The sequence below is a fragment of the Amaranthus tricolor genome, chromosome 1 (assembly GCF_026212465.1).
Source record: "Amaranthus tricolor cultivar Red isolate AtriRed21 chromosome 1, ASM2621246v1, whole genome shotgun sequence".
NCBI lineage: Eukaryota > Viridiplantae > Streptophyta > Magnoliopsida > Caryophyllales > Amaranthaceae > Amaranthus > Amaranthus tricolor.
Genome location: NC_080047.1, coordinates 36,703,369 through 36,720,441, shown reverse-complemented (window position 1 = coordinate 36,720,441; position 17,073 = coordinate 36,703,369). Strand labels below are relative to the sequence as shown.

At 30.3% G+C, this 17,073-nt stretch overlaps 1 protein-coding gene across 1 annotated transcript; it reads right to left on the bottom strand.

Moving 5' to 3' along the window:
• Positions 1-11,717: 11,717 nt before the first annotated feature.
• LOC130826289 (ent-kaurenoic acid oxidase 1-like) lies at positions 11,718-15,499 on the bottom strand. The gene is made up of 9 exons (XM_057691902.1): positions 15,133-15,499; positions 14,524-14,848; positions 14,278-14,430; positions 13,879-14,148; positions 13,709-13,792; positions 12,879-12,957; positions 12,654-12,760; positions 12,147-12,265; positions 11,718-12,024 (listed from the first exon to the last, which is right to left on the bottom strand). Exons 1-9 carry the CDS (start codon positions 15,384-15,386, stop codon positions 11,934-11,936), a joined length of 1,482 nt encoding a protein of 493 aa, XP_057547885.1. The 5' UTR covers positions 15,387-15,499; the 3' UTR covers positions 11,718-11,933.
• Positions 15,500-17,073: the final 1,574 nt, after the last annotated feature.

The window sequence follows — 17,073 nt, the reverse complement described above, 5'->3', positions numbered from 1 at the left end:
ATCGAACTCGAACTGCAACCGAATTTTATAACCGACATATAAACCTTAACCGATGTTACCCGAACTGAACAGTTATCGACCCGAGTCAAATCCGACCCGAATTATGCACGTAACCGAATGCAACCTGACTAAAACCGATTAAGATCGAACTGTTTTTAACCGGAACTGATACAAACCCGAATCGATTATTAATCGAACTGTTTTTAACCCGAACTGATACCAACCCGAACCGATTGTTAATCGAACTGTTACAAATCCGAACCAATTTTTCACCTAATTTTAGCAAATTAGGTCCAATTTCAGTTTTCTAATTATGATTTTTTGAATATTTGAAAACTAATTTCTAATATTGAAAGATTGTAAAAAAGATTATATATAAATATTTTAGCAAATCAATTATAAACCAATAAGATTCCACCAATTCTTCAAGCTTTAAGCCCCAAAAATTTACATTCATCACTTATACATCCACCAAATATAAATATACAAATATTAAGTTTTTAACCCCAAAAATTTACATCCATCACTTATACATCCACCAAATTAACATATACAAATATCAAGTTTTTTACCCCAAAAATTTACATCCATCACTTATACATCCACCTAATGTAAATATACAAATATCAAGTTTTTAACCTCAAAAATTAACATTCAGTCAGCATGTAATCTAGATGAGTTATTCAATTTAATTGTTCAATTCATCAGCATAGCAAGTACATACAGATTATAAGTTGCAGCCATTAACTAGTATCAGTACACACAGATTATAAGAGCAAGAGTCAGCAGCAGCTCAGCAGGTCTGTGCAGCAACAACAATGTTTGTTCATTACAGTTCATACAGAAATTGAACTAAACCTTCATACAGAAGAGCATTGAACTAGCAACATAATGAATATAACTAGCAACACAATGAATATAACTAGCAACATATTGATCTTAGGTACTTTTTTCAATTAAACTGTTTTCACAATTTTTCATTTTTCATTAGGATTCTGCAAATCTATACTTCAATTTTGATATCCAAAGAATAAAATATGAATTCTAATTATGGTAAATCTGGTAAATCTTTGAACAGCTTTGATTTCGATTTAGGGATTGGATCCAATCGTTCTAAATCTCTAAATGATCAGAAAAACAATTCCAGTTCATATTCTTATTGTATCATCTCAATCAAAACCTGCCACAACTTGGCAGCCTGGAAAACCCTCGTGGACTCATCATTCCTCTCAATCACATCCCTAAAAAATCTATGATAAAATAAAATTCAGCCCATTACAAAATTAGAACTCAAATGCAAATCAAAGTTAGATCAAAAGGAAGAAGGAGTTTTACAGTAGAACTTGGTGCCTAATTCCAATTACCAGCTCATTTTGAAAGATAAAGAATGCCAAATTGCTACTAACAGATACAATACAGAGAAAAAGAAAAAAACAAGAGCTTCATACCTACGGTACTACAGGCTGCCGGAGATGAACGTGTTCTACCGGTCGGATTGGAGGAGAACAGATGGTATTGTAAGAGAGCCGCCGGTTTCAGTGAAAGGATGAAGAAGAGAGAGTAGAGTTAGGGTTTATTTGGGCGGGATTTGGGAATGTCGCTGACTTGCTGGAGGAAAGGATGAAGAAAGGAAATATATCAATTGAGTAACGTATCCGTGTGCTATGTTTTATCAAATGACGATGACGTGGCACGTTCTTGACCGTTGATCTGATTTTAACATTATAATCCAACGGCTAAAACACCTTATCCGTGTGCTATCCAAATAACCAATAACATTTTGTGCAAGTAATGTATCAATTGAGTAATATATTCATTAAATTAGACAATTGGTTATCTTAATCTAAAATAATTTATTTGAGTAATATAAATATTTTATATCAAATATTAAATATATTTATTATTGAATTTGGTAAAATTGCATAATATAGGCTATTTAATTCAACGTAACAAAAAAGGTGAAGTACTAGTTTCATTTACTATAAGTCTTTAATAGATCGAATTATGATAAGTGAATTACGATCGATTATTAATAGGCTAATAGCCTATAAATTCCTTTAGAATATTCAATATCAGTATTCAGTAATACTAATAACTAATAAGTAATAGCATTGAGTTAACTGTAAATGATAATCTGTAACTGTAACTATAACTCTATAAGATAATTTGTATTAGTTTCGTTCACTCCAATAGGTCTAGTTCCGAACATTATTAAGTTCTAAATTAAATACGATGAATTATTTGCGTAATAGATTTATTATTTTAAAGTATTCAAGGTCACTAATAAGTATAAATACATAATATCATATAAAGTGGTTATGATTACTTGATTAATCTAATTCACTTTATTATATATATTAAGTTTCAATTATCAAACTTAGAAATACAATCGATTATTAGTGTAATAGAGTAATGTATATTCTAATAGCCTATGAGATAGTTTAGATTATTCTTATTATTCATTCAAACAAATCGAGTTTCGATTATCGAGTTTTAATATTTAATCAATTATCAAAAGTAGCAACATGATGCATAATTAAATAATAGTCATATATATATATATATATATATATATATATATATATATATATATATATATATATATATATATATATATATATATATATATATATATATATATATATATATATATATATATATATATATATATATATATATATATATATATATATATATATATATATATATATATATATATATATATATATATATATATATATATATATATATATATATATATATATATATATATATATTATAAACTAATTGAAATAAATTGATCTGCCATAAAATGAGCATACATCAATTAAAAAGCCGACTATTAACTTATTTCGATATTGACCCGATCGATAGTTGTCCGTAACCGATAACTACTCGAAAAATAAAGCTCGAACCCGATTTGTGCCCGAAAAAACCGAACTAATGTAAGACCGATGACAACCCGAGCTCGAATGACACGCGACTCGAAGTTCAACCGATAACAAACCGGTTTGAACCCGATAATGCGAACAACCGTTGTTAAACCGACCCGTAACCAACCAATCTGACCCGAGTATGACCCGTTGTTGTATATAACCGAAAATTTACCGATTCGAAAACCAACCGAGCTGAATTACACCCGTCCGAAACCGACCCGATGACCCGAATGAACACCTCTAGGTAAAACTCATCAAAATGCACAACATCCACATCTAGGAATTAATACAAATAATAAGATGACAAATAAAGTAATATATAAACAAACAAGTACACCAATTATAAATATTATAATTTGTAAATTACTATAAAAAGACAAAAAGATAATATTAAAATAAACAAAATTAAAAAAAATAAATTAAAATAATAAAACTTTCATCCTATTATATCCTATCACATAAGAATGATTTATTAACCTTATAAATAATCATTATTTACTAAGACTTTTTCCACCAAATTTTTAACCATTAGTCGATATGGCTACATCATCCCCTGTCCGTTTGCATTGTGTATTACTTATAGAAGTATTGCTTAGCTTAGGTACAACCGTACAAGTTTACATTTTTTGTTTTGTTATTCGGGTTATTTGGACTTTTTATAATATAATATTTTTTTTTCAAACATCCAATTTACTTTTTGAGTACTAATATTTAATCATTCTTAATTTGTAATTTATTCTTAATTTATGAATTAAAATATAATTAAATGTGATTTTATTTGATACATCTGATCTCAATATAAAGTGTATTAATATCTATTTTTATAATTTTTAATTATACAAAATTAGAAATATTAAAAATTAGAATAGTCCATTGACAAACGTGCAAAAAGGAAATGAAAAGTTTGAAAGACACGGATGGAGCAATAAAAATTAAACTATCAATACTACAAAACAAAATGGAAATGCTATTCTTATTACACCTTAAGTTTTTAGTAACCGTTTTGTTATCTATCTTAGTAAGGCCCAAAAATAAATAAGATGGCCCTGTTTATTTGATGTGCACAAAGCTAGAAAAAAAAACAACTGCAAACAATTTTTTTTTAATCTCTAAACACGTTTGGAAGTTACTTGCTCCATCCGTTTATTTCTATTTGTTACATTTGTTTTTTTTTTTCACAATTTACAAAATATAATCTGAATCAATATAACTAAATACCTTTTATTAAAATTATGAAAAGTATATTTTAAAATTTTAAATACCAAGACAAATCTAGCAAGTATATAATATATATATATATATATATATATATATATATATATATATATATATATATATATATATATATATATATATATATATATATATATATATATATATATATATATATATATATATATATATATATATATATATATATATATATGTTGAAGATATTAGTGCTTCATAATTTAGTCCACCTCATGAGGATATAAAAACTCCTCTTTGATGTATTTAAATAGGCTCAATTTTTCTGTTTTCCATATAATTTTAGTCTTATTTTTTTCTTTCTCTCTCAACTTGACTCTCTCTCTTCTTTCTCTCTTTCCTTTTGTATTGTTCTGTTTTCAATGAAAATCAAGATCATTTTTTCAAAGCTATTTTAATGGATTACTCCATTACATGAATTCTGTATTGCGATCAATCTTGCATGTGCTGGAAACCTTCCTCCAAATTCTGTCATGGTATCAGATTGCTAAGGTACTCGATCCTCAAATCTTCAAGAAACATCAAATCTTCATATCTTTCTCCTGATGTCGCACATTAGGGAAAAACAGAAACTATCAACAATTCCTTCTTTTTTATCTGTTTTCCGCTCAGGTATTTGATCTAATTGATTACTTTTGCTGATAATTGTCACCTAGATTACTTTTTGTTCTCCAGTTTTTCACCTTATTACCTTTCTTCTTGATTGCAATTTTTTTTCTGGTCTTCTGTTTTTCCTTTTCTTTGTCCTCTCATATCAATATTACCTTTTTTTTCTTTCTTTTTCACAACACCTTCTCAATGACTGAAGAATCTACTCACACAACTCATACTTCTAATACTCATATTCTAGAGTTCACTTCCGATCCTAGTACCGTTTTCTTTATCCATCCATCAGACAATACAGCACAATCTTTTGTCAGTGAAAAGTTTGAAGGAGAAAATTACATAACATGGAAGAGATCTATGATAATAGGCTTGGCTACAAAAAATAAAATGTGTTTTGTCAATGGCTCTCTTCCTAAACCAGCAGAAACTGATCCTACCTATAAGGCATGGGTCAGATGCAATGAGATGGTTATTGGCTGGATTCTCAAGTCCTTGGGACCAGTTCAAGCTAAGAGTATTTTCTTTTTCAAGACTGCAAGTGGAATGTGGCAAGATTTAGAGGAAAGATATGGACAGACTTCCTCTACTCAATTATTCGCTATACAAGAGGAAATAGCCAACATTCAACAGGAGGATGACAATGTGGCTGAGTTTTACTCAAAAATAAAGGTTCTGTGGGATGAACTCGATGATGTCTGTCCTTTGCCTATATGTGAGTGTAACAAGTGTGCTTGTAACCTTACTGCAAAATTCCTAAAGATTCTACAAGATCAAAGGCTTATTCAATTCATCATGAAACTCAAAGATGAGTATAGACAAACAAGGAGTAACATCATTATGATGCATCCTTTACCTCCAATTTCACAAGCCTACAAAATTGTTCTTCAAGAGCAAAAACACAAACAAATTAGTGATGTCAAAACCAGTAGCTCCGAGACTATGGCTTTCATTGTAGATAGAAAAAGACTACATGATTCTCAATATTCAAGAAATAATCAAGATAGAAATAGTTACAATACTCTCAGAGGAGGTTTTACTCAAGGAAAAGGAGGTTTCAATTCCGAAAGAGGAAATTATAAAAAGCATTCCTTGCTGCATTGTGATCACTGTCATTATGTTGGTCACACCATAGATAAGTGTTACAAACTTCACGGTTATCCTAAGAACCAAAAATATCCTCCTCAGAAGAAATTTGCTCACTGCACTCAACTAGGAGACTACACCACACCAGATACTCAAGCTCCTACAGATGATATGGTTCATACCAGCTTCACCAAAGAACAGTACACACAAATCCTAAAACTCCTTGACAAGCCAAAGATGATTGACCCTGACACTCAAGGTCCTGCAGAAAGCTCCTCTCATAATGCTTTCTTTGCAGGTAAACTTTGCTTATCTTCTCACTATGCTAGTAGTTGGATTATTGATAGTGGCGCCACAGATCACTTTTGTTATAATTTGAGTATGTTTTCCTCTTACAAATTATTGCCTACTAAAGACAATTTTATCACCATTCCTGATGGCAAAAGAGTTTTGATTACACATGTTGGTCAAGTTAAACTCAATACTGATATTGTTCTACAAGATGTGCTGTATGTGCCAGAGTTTCAATTTAATCTAATCTCTGTACACAAGATCTGCCTTGACATGAGTTGTGAAGCACGGTTCAATTCTAACAGTTGTTTTCTACAGGGACCTACCTTGACCAAGATAATAGTTCTTGGTAAGCTGAGGTCAGGTCTATACTATGCAAATGCAGATTCAATCATAACTAAGCAGCAACTTGTTACACCAGCTTCTTCAGCATATACAGCCTCTACAAGTTCAAATAAACATCATGATCAAGCTAAGCTCTGGCATCTCAGACTAGGGCATCTCCCTTTTGCAAAGCTCTCTCAAGTTATTCCTAGTCTACAATCCAAACAAGCTTGTTCAGATACAATTTGCCAAATTTGTCCAAAAGCCAAACAATGTAGGTTATCTTTTTCTATAAGTGACATAAAAAGTACTAAGCCTTTTCAACTTTTACATGTTGATGTATGGGGTCCCTATAAACATGTATCTTCCAAAGGCTGTACACTTTTCATCACTATAGTTGATGATTTCACTAGGTATACTTGGGTGCATTTGATGAAATATAAAACTGATTCAGTTCCCATTCTTCATAATTTTTTGCATTATGTTCACACTCAGTTTGGTACTACTGTCCATATTATAAGAACTGATAATGCTAAAGAGCTTTGTGATGGCCCAATCAAAGATTTGTACTACAAAAACGGTATCACACATCAAACAAGCTGTAGTGACACTCCTCAACAGAATGGCGTAGTAGAGAGGAAACATAAGCATTTATTGGAAACAGCAAGAGCACTTTTTTTTCAAGCTAATTTGCCTTCTTTATACTGGGGTGAATGTATTCTTTGTGCCACTTACATTATCAATAGAATGCCTCTTTCAGTTCTAAAACATAAATCTCCATATGAACTCTTGCTTAACACCATTCCCAGAGTTGATCATCTTAGAGCTTTTGGATGCCTTTGCTTTGTTTCCACATCCAAGGTAAACAGGTCCAAATTTGATCCAAGGGCAGAGGCCTGTGTCTTTCTTGGATACTCTCTCACACAAAAAGGATATACCATTCTGAATATGAACACAAATAAAATTTTTGTCAGCAGAGATGTCATATTTCATGAAAAACACTTCCCTTACCACCATAATCCCACTACATCTTCTTCTTCACATAAGCCTTTACAGTTTTTCTTACCTGCTGACACTCAATCCCATTTTTTTTATGATCCCTTCTCAGACATATCCAGCTCTTTAAACACATCCCCAACTTCTATTCCTTCCTCTACATCTACTGATTCTTCCACTTCTTCTAACACTATTGATTACAATTCATCTAATCCTGCACAGTCAGATCCTATTGCTGTTGTCCCCCTTCGAGTTTCTAACAGGGTCTCTCAACCTCCCTCTTATTTGAAAGATTACATATGCTCCAATGTTAACAGAAGCAATCCTACTACAGAACACTGGTGTAACCTAGTTAGCTCTAATGCTTTTCATAATATACATACTTCATTCAATGATATTCATAAACATCTGGTTGAACCAACTTCCTACAAGCAAGCTTCTAAAGATCCTCGATGGATATCTGCTATGAACACTGAATTGGCTGCTCTAAAAGCTAATGATAATTGGTCTGTTGTTGATCTTCCTCCTGGGAAGAAACCAATAGGAAGCAAATGGGTATATAAAATCAAGCTCAAGGCAAATGGTTTTGTGGAAAGGTTTAAAGCTCGGCTTGTTGCTAAAGGCTACACACAAACACATGGAGTTGACTATGATGAGACCTTCTCCCCTGTTGTTAAAATCACCACTATAAGGGCACTTCTTGCAGTAGCAGTTCAAAAAAAATGGGAATTACATCAACTAGATGTCAATAATGCCTTTCTCCATGGTGACCTCTATGAAGAAGTTTACATGAAACTTCCTGATGGCATTCCTAATCCTGGTAACAAAGTATGCAAATTACAGAAATCTCTCTATGGATTAAAACAAGCCTCTAGACAGTGGTTTGCTAAGCTTCATAATGAATTGGTTCTACATGGTTTTAAACAATCTAAAAATGATTATTCTGTATTTGTAAAAAATCAAGGCATCACTATCACCATAGCTGCTATCTATGTTGATGATATTATACTCACAGGAAATGATTCTACAGTAATTTCTAATTTGAAAACTCACTTGCATAATGTTTTCAGTATAAAGGATCTTGGCAGGTTACATTACTTTCTTGGATTGGAGGTCTCCTATGTTCATGATGGCATCATTCTCAGTCAACACAAGTTTGCTAAAGACTTATTAGCAACTGCTGGCCTATCTTCATATAAGTCTGCAGTGACTCCCTTGCCTCTCAATTTACAACTCAGTTGCATTGAAGGTACTTTACTTCTTGATGCCACATACTATAGAAGTATGGTAGGCAAACTCAATTTCCTCACCCACACTAGGCCTGATCTTGCCTACAGTGTTCAGCACCTTAGTCAATTTATGCAACAACCTAGGGAACCACATCTACAGGCTCTCCACCATACTATTTCCTATGTTACTCACACAGTAGGGCAGGGTATTCTTCTAAAAGGCTCCGACAAACTTGTTCTGCAAGCCTTTTCTGATTCAGATTGGGCATCCTGCATTGATTCTAGGAAATCAGTCTCAGGGTATGTCATTCAACTTGGTCACTCACCAATCTCATGGAAATCCAAGAAGCAGCCCACAGTTTCAAGATCTTCCGCAGAAGCAGAATACAAAGCAATGGCAAATGCAGCTTCTGAAGTAACATGGATGGTTAGACTCTTAGCTGACTTTGGCATCTCTCACTTACAACCGGTGACCCTCCATTGTGACAATCAATCTGCCATCTATATTGCTAAGAACCCTGTGTTTCATGAACGCACAAAGCACATTGCCATTGATTGTCACTTTACTAGAGAAAAAGTCTTAGAGGGCCTCATTCAACTCACATACCTTCCCACTTCTTCTCAGCTTGCCGATGTTCTCACCAAGATTCTGCCCTCTCAACAGTTCAGACAATTACTATCCAATCTTGGCATGTCCCAGCCGAGATTGCGGGGGGATATTGAAGATATTAGTGCTTCATAATTTAGTCCACCTCATGAGGATATAAAAACTCCTCTTTGATGTATTTAAATAGGCTCAATTTTTCTGTTTTCCATAAAATTTTAGTCTTATTTTTTTCTTTCTCTCTCAACTTGACTCTCTCTCTTCTTTCTCTCTTTCCTTTTGTATTGTTCTGTTTTCAATGAAGATCAAGATAATTTTTTCAAAGCTATTTTAATGGATTACTCCATTACATGAATTCTGTATTGCGATCAATCTTGCATGTGCTGGAAACCTTTCTCCAAATTCTGTCAATATATATATATATATATATATATATATATATATATATATATATATATATATATATATATATATATATATATATATATATATATATATATATATATATATATATATATATATATATCTATGAATAAATCACATTTAAATTTTTCTCTTTAATTTATATGAAATATTCCAAATATAACCAGCAAAATAAGAAAAATTAATAAATTATTAATTAAGGATAAAATTTCAATATTAACTATAGATTGGTTAATATAATATTTTACAGTTTAAATATTTTGGAATATCTATATTATGTACCCAAAAAAAAAAAGGATTTTTTGAATCTCTTGAAATAAATCAAATTTATCCAATTTTAAAATCTTCATCAACTGACTTATAAACAGTTAAATCAAAAACTCTCTTATGATAAGTTTCAATTTGAGAATAACATCAGTGATTTTAAACCCTAATATAATCCTTCTGGTTTTCGATAACATATAATTTTAAGTTTTCTACAATATATATTTCTTTACCATTTTATTATTTCTATAATTCATGTTTGTACGTTTTTTTAATAAAAGTTTTATGTTTTTTATTTTTAGCTTTGTTTTTTCATCATTCATTATTTAAACTAAATAAATGTAATTTTTTTAAAAACTTAAAAGTAAAAATATAAAAAATGTAGTTATAGACTCCCTCTTATTCTTTATTATTGTCTCAATTGGTTTTTGTACGTTTGTTAATTAACATATTGAACCATAAATATCACAAATTGTGCTGAATAAAAAATTATAAAATATTGATGTTAATAAAATTTACATTGAGACAAATCAAAGTGTCAAACAAAATTGTGCTAGAGTATTTAATATATCGTGGGGTCTCAACTATCAGTTTAAGCTTTTTAGTTGAATTGGTATCAGAAACCCTCATTACAAGAAGTTACAAGTTCAAATCTCAACCACACCCCTCAACGTCAGGTAAGAAAATGGCATGTGTTACATCACTTCTAGTCCAAAGGGCTTTTGTATGAAGGGGGTGTTAGAGTATATAAAATACTAGTATATAAACCCGTGTAATGCACGATTTTTTTAATATAAATTAATACTTAGAATTTCACTCAAAAAAATTAATGCAAAGAAAAATTTGGTATTATCGTTATCGTATACAAATAGTTTTTTTATTATTAATTAACAAATAACCATATATGTAATCCAATCAAGGTAAATTTCAAATATTATGTCTGCAAAAAATCCAAAGTGCTAATTGTTTTTACCATTTATTGCAAATTAATATTATATTACAAAATTATTGTTGGATTTTAATGCCTCAATTACAAAATTATTGCAAATCAATCATACAATTTCCTAATTAAATGTATCAGTTATTCGTGGATTTTAATGTATCAATTACAAAATTATTGCAAATCAATCATAGAATTTCATTATTTAATGTAAGAATACATGTTATACTTAAATTGCTTAGTGAGCAACCTACTCTAATCAAATCAATCCAAATATCAAAATCACTCTTATCGCGACATTTGTCATTTTGCTTCAGCTTTATTAGAATGTATGATTAGAATGTATGATATGATGATATGATGCTTAGTCAGCAACCTACTCCAATCAAATTAATCCAAATATTAGAATCACTCTTATCAAGACATTTGTCATTTTGCTTCAGCTTTATTAGAATATATGATTATGAGGTCTCAACTATCAGTTTAAGTTTTTGGTTGAATAGTTCCATAACAGATTGCACTTAAATATATTTTAACTTATAGATTAAAAATAAAATAAATAGAAGAATTATTTATTTACAATTTTTCTCTCTTCTGACATAATTTGAACAAGTTCAATGAAAAAGTAAACAAGCAATGCAAGTTGAGGGAAAGAGAGAGGAGGCATGAATAACTGACTACTTTATTTTCAAATTTTGGATTTATTAATTATAGCAATACATATAGTATTATTATATTTAAATTAATACAAGAATAAATAATGTCATGATTCATGAATTAGGCCCTAAATTAGAAGGATACCAAAATTTTTTGTATTACGATTTATCATTATATAATAAAAAAACAAAATGTATAAAAATTAAAAGTAAAACCTAGATCTTGCAATTTTTGAATGTATAAGAACTTATTTATACATTATCATACATGCAATTTTTTATTAATTGATTCATTCTTTGTAACTTCATACGGTTGATGAATGATGGAAGTGATCAAAGCTTAGTCATGGAAATCTCAAGACCATCAGCAGGTAAAGGATGTGACAAATAAGAGATTGGTACATCTGGATTCACCATTTCCCATCTGCATAATGGAAATACATATCATTAATAATTATTCAATATTAATTTTATTGTATTAATTGAATAATTAAATGTAATTAATCATGCTTAATTTCTGAATAAAAATAATTAATGAAAACTTACTTATATCCAATGGCCAAATGATGGATGAAAAGGGCCATTATTAGACGAATAATCATGCTTCCTGGACAAAATCTTAAACCTCCTCCAAATGGAAGGTATGTTCCATGTTTTGGGCGTGTCTGCATATTCAAAGTTGCTTTATTAAAAAACAATTAAAATTGAAATTATTCATAGCGGATGGATAAAATGTTGGATTAATAATATTAATTTTTCCTTTCATTCATATTATTAAATATTATAACAATAATTTGATGTTTATATATTACTCCTTCTATTTCGTTCTAATTATATCATTTATTATTTTAGTCTATCCAATGCATTTATTAAAACTAAATATTTTATTTAAGAATTAAAAAAACAAATTGAGAGTGTTTAATGAATAGGGTGAAAAAAAGAAATGAGTTAATTGCTTTGAACTGAATAGAATATTCAATATTAGGAAAAAAAAACTAGAATAATTATCATATAATGTAAAAAATAAAAAGTATATTAGACTATAAAACTTACATCCCATCTATCTGGATTGAAACACATAGGATCATCAAAGTTGTTTGGATCATTATGAAGTTGCCTTAACCATACCATTACTCTCCAACCTTTTGGGATTAAGTAACCTGCAAATTCAATATGTTAATTTCCTAAATATTAACAGATATTACATAACATGTAATTTGTTACATTGATGTTGTATCTATTAATGAAGTAAAAAATATTATGTCTTCAAATATATACCTTTAAATTCAGCATCTTCCATAACTCTTCTAAAAAGAAATCCAGAAAGATTTGCCATTCGAAGGACTTCCTCAACCACCTGCATTGTTGTTCCATATAAAAATATTTTTTAATGTTGGGTACGAAAGCAGGTTAACATCAAACATGAAATATATATATATATATATATATATATATATATATATATATATATATATATATATATATATATATATATATATATATATATATATATATATATATATATATATATATATTCAGAAATAAAGTTAAAGAATCTCTAGGGAAATAATTATTAAAAGGATGAGAATTAATATATATTTCCTATATATGAGAATTGAAGAGAATTGAACTCGACCGTATCATAAGGATAAATCGAAAGTTCTGAGGCACTAGTCAGCATAAAAATCCTTGTCTTAGTCAATATTTAGAGTTTCAAATAGAGAAAAATTACTATATATTATTGTTTTAGAATATTCAGAAGTTTCAACCTTGACTATCTATCTTTGATATAATTTAAAAAATATAATAGACTTAATACATTCCTATATACAACCTTCAAAAATTAAGAATGAAGTTTGAATACTCAGAATGTGGAATAAAAGTTTTAAAATATATAGGAATTTTGGTATTTTCAAATTTATTATCATAATTGTTATGAATTAAAGACGGTAAATACATTTTATAAGTTATTGGAGTCCTTCCACCCGCTGACATATGATTTTAAAATGATATCTTTTTGACTTATAAAGTGTGTGTATATTGTGTTTTCTCGAATATATGGTAGCTTGAAATTACAATAAATTCAGTCTAACTTAACAATAACATACCTTGTTAGTGTACTTGAGCTTCTGAATATCTCCATTTGTGATTTTCTCACCATTCTTTTCCTCTAAAAGGGCTCTGTTTTCTTCCTGAAAATACAAAAAGTTGGTCATATATTTATTAAATAAAATGATTAATTTTTAATTAGTTCGGAAATCTATAAAGAGAAAGTTACCCTAAGCTTTTGCAAAACTGTAGGAGATTTTGCTAAGAAATAGTGACACCATGTCACAGCATAAGCACTTGAAATATGACCGAGAAGGATTGAGTTTACAATGTTATCTAACACCTCTTCATCTTTCAAATGTTTTCCTTCGATGTCCGTAGCTTTCATCAATGAATCCATTAAATCACCAACACTTTCTTTAGTTACATCAATATCCTTATTGTTCGTCCTTCTTTTGTCTAGCTCGTTCTTGAAGATCTTCACAATCTTCTCCCGACACTAGTGCATTAATAAAAATATCATTAGATTAATATTAGTTTATTTGGCGCAATAATCTTTTTCTTAGTTTTATCACTAACAAGGGTAATAAAATATTATTGGTATTAAGCAAGAAGCTCGATATATTACCTTAAGGGCCTTATAATAAGATGTTCCAGGGATATGTATTGGTGTGGCTCTAAACCCTAAATTTAAAATCTCATACGCCTCAGCAAGATCTTCTATTTGATGAGTATTATATTCAAAGCCAACAACGTATCTCAAAGTGCAGTCAAGTGTTGCCTATAATAATTAGAAATGTTTATTTCATCAATTCATTATATATAATATATAAATATCTTGTAAGACATAAGAATAATAAACTATTTAAATCACCTTCTTAAGCTCATAAAATGTTTTGATATTAGGCTTTTGAGACCATGATTCGAGGGCTGAAACAATACAAGGTTGAACTTTGTGCATTACCCAAGCAAGTGCATCTGGACGAGAGAAACAATTCACAACAAGACTCTTGATAATATCATGACGTTCACCTTCAATTGATATTACTGAATTACGTCCCACTACTTTGTTGGTAGGCCATTCTGCCTTAAAATTATCCCCAGAGTTGAGAATATGTTTGCATAGAGAGGATGCACACACTATGATGCTTGGAACCCCATATAAATGAGTTCTATAAACGCCCACATTATTTCCATACCTAAAAGATCAGACATCATATGTAAATGGTTAGTACTAGCTTATTAAGGGATGTACGACAAACGACTGATAATTGATAGTTGATCGCTAATTGGGGTGGCTAATCAAACTTATCTAATCAAGTAGCAATAAGTTATTTCAACTAACTAATTTACGAATTTTAGATGGTTTGATCACTCAACTATCTATGCGTTGATACCGTCCAGCAAGTTATTTAGCCGAACATGTATTCCCTATATGAACAAAACTTAAAAGAACATAAGTTAATAGGCAGAGAGTACATACTTTTCAATCCTGGATTTGATAAAATCATCGGGACGACGTACAATGTTGAAAAACCATTGAAATGAGAGAGTTTCACCAAGAAAAGGGAGGCCCAAGTATCCAGGCGGTAGTTGTACGGTAGACTCTTTAGAATTGGAGCGTTTAAGTCTGGCTAAAATAGGCCATACGTACCAAATTTCATTCCACCACCATATCAACGACCCCAAAATAGGCAATAGCCCTAGCACCATAGTTATCATCCATATTTGTTCCATAACCGATTACAGAAAATAAATATATTAAGAAACCAAATTTTCAGGCAGACTTAATTATATTAGTGTTAATTCAGCCTTGAAATTTGCTTAGCTTGTTGAGAAAAAACCAGAAGGGCACTGCTTATATAGAGCATTTTAGCTAGGAAGTAATTATATCACAAAAAAAAAAGGACAAAAGTAGTTCAACTATTATTAAAATAATAAAAGTCCAGCACTCCAGTTTGACTGCCCCTCGTTAGAGTCTTAGAGACTGCGTTGAGTACTATTGCATGGAAGATTATTACACTTCATTCTAAAGGTAGAAATTAAACTATGTAAAAATCAATGTAGATATAAGATTAGAAATCAAACCTATTTAAAATAATTGATCTAAAATCGATCCAATAACCTAATTGAACACCTCAAACTCTATTTCAAATCTCCAATTTAATTGCTCCAAAATGTTTTATTATTTTTTGGGTCAAATTTTCTTTTGGTGGGATGAGTTATCCCACATCAATAAATTGAAAATGGCATGCACACTTTATAAGCTATTAGAGACCTTCTTCCCATTGCCATATGGTTTTGGGATGGTATATCTCCTTGGCTTATGAAGTGTGTGCACTTGTGTCCCCCGTTAATATGCTAGCATTCACAATAAGTCCAGCCTAATTTAACATGGTATCCGAGCCGATGGTTCGATCAATAATTTAAAAAAAAATGATAGGTTCGAAAAGAATGGCGTTCCTACCCTAATTGATTACTCCCACATGCGAACTTGACGGGGGTTCGCATGTGGGGGGGTGTTGGGATGAGTTATCCCATATCGATAAATTAAAAATGGTGTGCACACTTTATAAGCTATTAGAGACCTTCTTCCCATTGCCATATGGTTTTGGGATGGTATATATCTCCTTGGCTTATGAAGTGTGTGCACTTGTGTCCCCCCGTTAATATGCTGGCATTTACAATAAGTCCAGCCTAATTTAACATCTGTTTATATTTTGACAATACCTTTTTATAAGATTTGATGTAAGAGATAGATAGGCTAATAAAAATTCTTAGGTTGAAAAAGATTAATTTAAGTTAATTTAGTGTATAATTTTTGACAAGGGAACTAAATTACATTTAATCATGAATCAAGTCCAATTTTTGACGCTGTCAAAATTAATTAGCTCTAAATTATTGTTTACTTGGTTTAAGAATATGTAAGGTGATGATGAAGTGAAGGCACCAGGAACTATCTACAGAGTAAACCATTTCAAAATTTGCCAGGTTTCATATATTCCTCAGTTTTTTTATTTGCACTTCGCTCCCACTTATTTTATCATATTTTGATCTTAGACTGTCCAACCATAACACATATCTATATAATTAATTTATTTTCTATTTGATTACTTAAAAATTGTTAGTGGTTATGAATCACTTTAACACAATAAAGTTCTATTCTTTTAATTTCTATGAACATTTCTCATGGGAACAACTTTAATAAACGGAAGGAGTATTTTTTTTACTTTTTCTCACTTTTTAAATTTTTCTGTCATATACTTCCTCCGTTCAATTATACTTCCAACATTTGATTTTTTATGCAATCCAATGAGTTATTGTTTAGAGTGTTTAAAAATATCATATCCGAATTATCCGATCCTGAATATCCGATATCTGATTTTAAAAGTAGAATAAATTATCCAATTTTTGAAAATTGGAT